The sequence below is a fragment of the Triticum aestivum genome, chromosome 4B (genome assembly GCF_018294505.1).
Source record: "Triticum aestivum cultivar Chinese Spring chromosome 4B, IWGSC CS RefSeq v2.1, whole genome shotgun sequence".
NCBI classification, from domain to species: domain Eukaryota; kingdom Viridiplantae; phylum Streptophyta; class Magnoliopsida; order Poales; family Poaceae; genus Triticum; species Triticum aestivum.
Window position 1 is genome coordinate 126,941,525 of NC_057804.1, and position 5,933 is coordinate 126,947,457.

General features: G+C 44.1%; 1 protein-coding gene across 1 annotated transcript; it reads left to right on the plus strand.

The window, feature by feature from the left end:
* The first annotated feature begins 956 nt into the window (after window positions 1-956).
* On the plus strand, window positions 957-4,739 carry LOC123091427 (uncharacterized). Its single transcript, XM_044512931.1, has 3 exons — window positions 957-992; window positions 2,159-3,660; window positions 4,342-4,739. The coding sequence occupies exons 2-3, from the start codon at window positions 2,334-2,336 to the stop codon at window positions 4,419-4,421; spliced, it is 1,407 nt and encodes a 468-aa protein (XP_044368866.1). The 5' UTR covers window positions 957-992; window positions 2,159-2,333; the 3' UTR covers window positions 4,422-4,739.
* The last annotated feature ends 1,194 nt before the right edge of the window (window positions 4,740-5,933 follow it).

A 5,933-nucleotide genomic window follows, 5' to 3' on the forward strand; every position in this document is an offset into this window, starting at 1 on the left:
ACAGTTTTTTTTTTCATTTTTCTCTTTGCTTTCTTTTGTTTTTTTCTTCGCCGGGCTTTTGTTTCTTTTTCGGTTTTCCTTCAAATGTTTGTTCAAAATTTTGTCAAATACTTGTTCAACATTTTCTTAAATGCTTGTTCACCCTTTTTCAAATACTTGCACACAATTTTTTCAAATGCTTGTTCAACACTTTTCAAACAACTATTCAACACTTTTCAAATACTTATTCAACATTTTTATATACATGATCAACATTTTTTCAAATACTTGTCAACATTTTTTTCAAACACATGGTCAACATTTTTCAAAATTTTGTTTCACATTTTTCAAATACTTGTTAAACATCTTTGTATACATGATCAATATTTTTTCAAATAGTTGTACAATAGTTTTTAAATACGTGTTCACCATTTTTAAAATACTTGTTCAACATTTTTATATACATGATCAACCTTTTTTAAATACTTGTACAATAGTTTTTCAAATACGTGTTCAATATTTTTCAAATACTTGTTCAATATTTTTTAAATACTCGTTCAACATTTTTCAAATCGTTTTTCTACATTTTTAAATACTCTTTCAATATTTTTCAAATGTTTATGCTAGAGTGGATTTTATACTTATATATTTAGAATATTTAAAGTATAAGCAAAACTACAAATCTAAAAGCAAAAAAGACAATAGAAAACGTAAAACAAAACTGAGAATGTGCCCAACAGCGAACCTGGGCCGGCCCATGTGCACTGCCTCTCTCATCGACGCGAGCGCTCCCCAGGTCTCGCTGAACGCGAGGAATAGAAGCGCCGCGGTGCTTTTCGAGGTAGAAGATAGACTTGCATCGCCACCGTGGGCCGGCTGCGGCCCACGGTGGAGGACCAAGGTCCATCCCAAACTAGCGGTTAAAGGGAACATAACCCTAGCAACGATGGGGCTACCCAGTCTCCCTACCCACCGCTCATTCTCGCAATAGGAGGAGCTGAGGCGGCTGGTTGCTCCCCAACGAGCAATTTGATAAAATAGCACACCTTTCCTCGTACGTTGATAAAATAGCACATCTTTCTTTTTGTTAGATTAAATGACACACTTTTCCTTCGGGGCTAGACAAAATGGCACAAACAGACATTTTTCTCAATTTTCAGGTCAGGACCTACACGTCATATTATTTTGGACGATTTTGCCCTTTGATCTGTTCTACGCAGTAAACTGGTTCAGTCGAACCTCTGTTTCGAAACAGAGCGAAAAGAAACGCAGCGAGGAAGATGGATCGCCGCCTCGCCGGCCCTGCCAATTACGTGCTCCCCTTATCTCCCGGCGCTTCGTCCCGTTTCTTCCCGTCTCCTGTCGCTCCACCCGTTCCGCCGCCGCCGCCTCATCTGGCCGTACAGGTTTCATCCCATCTTCTCTCTTGATCCGTGTTCTCTCTATACGTGATTCTTGTAATCTTCGAGTAATATTTGATGGATGAAGACACTGACTTATGCTCAAAAAAAAAAAGAAGACACTGACTTATGCTAGCTACGGTTTTTTTACTGATGCTTTTCTCTTGTACTGTATCATATTTTCTCTGCGTACATGTATGTTTGTACGATTGTTTATTCATTTACTGATGCCTTTCACTTGTTCAGCTCTACTTCCCTGCTAAAGCAAACAACTATACCAGTCAGCAGCCACCTACAGGCTTCTACAGGAGCAAGCACCTACAGCCAGCAAACGAACGTACGCTACGGCGAGCGACCGGCCTGCACTGCCACGTGCTGCAGGGGGACTTCAAGTGGCGGCGCCCTTCTTCTCCCGCATTGCGATGAAGCAGCCGCAGCCCGCAGCGCGTACGGCGGCCGCGGCGCGCGGTAAGGTGGCGGACAGGGCGGCTCGGGGACGAATCACGGCGAGATCGTGGATGGTTCCGTCGTTCCTCTGTTCCGGTGTTCTCTCATCCTCTGGATCGTCTCGTCTCCTCTCTCGATCGAACCAGTCCAAAGTGTAAAATCGTCCAAAATAATATAACGTGTAGGTCCTGACGTGGAAATTGTGAAAAAAAGTCAGTTTGTGCCATTTTATCTAACCCTGAAGGAAAAGTGTGTCATTTAATCTAATAAAAAGAAAGGTGTGCTATTTTATCAATGTACGAGGAAAGGTGTGCTATTTTATCAAATTGCTCCTCCCCTTTTGCTCCGGCTGCAATCTCATCTCGATCTCCGACCCTGATCGTCCCCAACCTCCCCCCTCCCCACACAAATCCATCCACATACCCAAGGCGGAGAGGAGAGCCAACCGATCTAGGATCCATCCACACACCGGAGAGGAAGAGCTTGACGGCTCTCGATCTGGAATCCATGGACAGCGAGCTGGCTGATTTTGCTGCTTCTTACCTCGGCGAGGAGGAAGCCGTCAAGAAGCCTGACAGCAGTCCATCCGCAGGAGAGCGGAAGGTATTGATTTTACGCAGGCCCACAATCACACAGGATCCCCCGTTCCTGAATCCCCCTGCTTATGGCTACCCGGACGGCGGTGGCGACCAGCCAAGCTTCGTCCTCATCGAGCCACACGCCTACTTTGCCGACCGCCTCAACGCCACCACCGCCGACTGCGGCTTGGAGGGTCTCGGTCTCCGGGGGAAAATCAAGGTCACCTTCTGCACCGCCCAACCGCCGCAAGTCTCCTACCTCTGCGTCCATGCCACCGACTACGACCACACCGTGTTCGCCTACCCGCCTCACATAGTCGCCACAGAGACTGAGGGCGGCCTCGTCCTTCTATCCGTAGTAGTGGGTGGCCGCCCATCCTATGCCTCGCTTCGCCTCAAACAACACTACTTTGTCTACAACGCAAGCGTCCCTGAGCTCAAGCACATCAAGCAGCCGGGCGACGACCACCCAGTCAACGATCACTCCTTTGCCATTGTGAGCAATGGCAAACCTGACTGCACCTTCGTCCTTGCCGCACAAGCTGATAGGTTTGGGCATGGCAATCCTTCTCACCTCTGCCTGTATCAATCTGGTACCAACTCCTGGAGCAAAGTGCTGGTGAATGTCGATTCAGTCCCCTACCAGCTCACCACATACAAGGCAATCACCATAAAAGGAGATTTAGGCCTAGTAGCCTGGGTCGATCTCTCACATATGATCACCTTCTGCAACGTGCTGGACAAAAGCCCCAAGCTCCGTTTCTTAAGACTACCGACCGAGCCGCAGTATGCAATTGGATCGCCGGCTGTTCGGGATGTTTCCCTCCTTAATGGCTCCATCAGGTTTGTTGAGCTGCTGCACCACGACCATGGTTGGAAGGCCACAATATGGAGCATCAAGACTGGTGTCTTCTCCAAAAAGGCTTGGCACATCCATCATGAGCTTGAGCTTGATTCCTCTGATATACCTGAACCATCGCTGCCTAAGCTGAACGTCCATGAAGGTGTCACAGCTCAGCCAACCTTGTCGACTCTCGACATTGGCCTGCCCAAGCTGAGTCTCCAAGATGATTGCATTCTTTACCTCCTAGCCAAGATTGACTATCGTGACAAGGAACACACAGCATGGGTGCTTGCTGTTGACATGAAGAACAAGACTGTCCAGAGAGTGGCCGAGTTTAGCCCCAAAAGGTCTATCGCCTTGTCCACCGGCTACGATTCAAGTAGGATCTCCAAATATCTCAAAGTTGGTCCAGGTAACTGTTTCCACCGCTGCCTTACCATCTGCCACTTCCATTGCATGCTGAATTACATTACCAGATTAATGCAAGTTCTTCTTGGTGGAGGGGTATCATCATATCACACACATAGACAGTGTAGGGTGGGTTTAGTACGAAATAAGATATGCTAGGTTAATCATACCGTTCATCTCAAAGACAGGTTTAGGATCGGTGACGTTTGGTGCTATGGATTTGGGAAGAACCTGATGAGGTGTTGAACACATTATATTATAGATACACAACACCGACAACACATGAGTGTAACATGTGGTGGAAGCAGATATACGGCCAATACTCAAGTCAAATGCTAGCATTTTGGATACCACAGTTCCTATTGTTGCGGTGAAATTCTCACCGGAACAATTAACTTTTCCTGTCACACATTTCACCTTGGGTGTTGCTGCATTCTACTACTATAAACTACTCCCTCCGGCCCATAATACAAGATGTTAACATATTATATTATGGGACGGAGGTAGTATTTACTTATAGAGCGCTACATCTTGTAAACAAGTTTGGCCTTTTTCAGCAGTCCGTTTCACAAGGAAGTCTAAAGTAGTGGTTATATATATTAGAGCCGTGCTACGAAGTTGTGCATGGATTAGCTTTTTGTTTCTTCCAAACTATTACTGAAACATGCTAAATTTGGCATGGAAGGTAAAGGCGTGAATAGGGAAATGACCTGTGATCCCCCCTTGCAAGAAGATGAGCTGGGACCGGAGAGGATGTCATTCTGATAGTGGAAGGAGTTTACATGTGAGATGAACTGGACTATATGATCTGAGAATAATGCCTATGTGTCGATGGAGGGGGTAGTGGATTATGGATGATCATCTCTCTGGACTGTCTTTCATTTGTCTGTTAATTTTAGGATTATGAATACTCTCAAGGATTCCTCACCTTGTTTTATTATATGTATCCATCTTGTCTCACCACCTATTCTTATCGCTTATCTGCAATAAGAACTTTCCATGAACTAGTATATTATGTCAGATGTACTGCCCTCTGTATTGACTGCATGCTGCTTTCTTTTGTTGGCATCATAACTTCTTTGAGTTACCATGTGTCTGGTTATGTTTGACCCAAAACTATACTTGGGTGGGTGGTGTGGATTTTATCAAAAAACTGGCCGACAGGTGAGCGAGCCATGCGGGAAGGCTTTATTGTGATATGATAATTGTTTATTTCTTCCTGTAATAATGTCTGCCTTTTGTTCCCCCCCTTTACTAGATGACCCTGGACGACTTGCTAAATCAGTGCATTTTTAGGATGATGTGAAATGTGTTATACATTTCCGTTAGACATTTGCTGCAACCACATAATCAGGAAATATGCATCAAATCCTGTCAGCCTAGGCTAAGCTTTGATTTGATAATCATTCATATATATGAAGTTAAAACACTTACGTTCATCTTTGACTACTACGGTGTTAAATGACACCTGAAAAGATAATTTGACCAGAATTATTCATTATATCAGTTTGGCCATTACTTTTGTCCCGCTACTTAGTTTTGCCATTGGAAGCTACAATTGCTGGAAAATGTCATGTGTTTGTTCAAAGATACCATTAGACACCTAAAAAATTGTATCGAATGCCATTAGACGTTGTTACATGTTATATTGCTGAAAATACCCCTAATTCAACATGTCAGCTCTTTATATCTCGCAATGATAAGTGTGAGCCCCACTTGTCACGAGTAAGTAAACAAATAATTTTAGAGGAAAATAAAAACGCTATTGGGATCAAGTGGGACGCACACTATCGTAGTGAGATAGTTATATGATCAAAATACCCCTAGCCCTACATGTCAGTTCTTTCTATCTTACAATGACAAGTTATCATTGTGAGCCTCATTTGTCAGGAGTAAGCAAATAATTTTAGAGAAAAATAAAAACGCTATTCGGACGCACACTATCATAGTGTACTAGTGGTTGGGCCGCCACCCGAGACGTGATGGTGTGCCTGGCTGCTTGTTGCTCATTTAGCTGATTTGTTTGCTCTCTAATAGGGTTAGTGTACATGTATATGTGTTGTAACCGAGAAATTATGAGTTCAGAACAACTTAAACTGATTGTAGAGATAATGTGGACCACCCATTATAGTTTTTTTTTGCATATGTTTGTATTTATAGCACAAGAAAGAAGACATACGGAGATACAGTCGGATGGTATGGAAAATGCATTACGGATAACTCTTATTACTGTCACCGCGCTCCACTGACCCGAGCTCGCCTTCCTCATCGCATGCT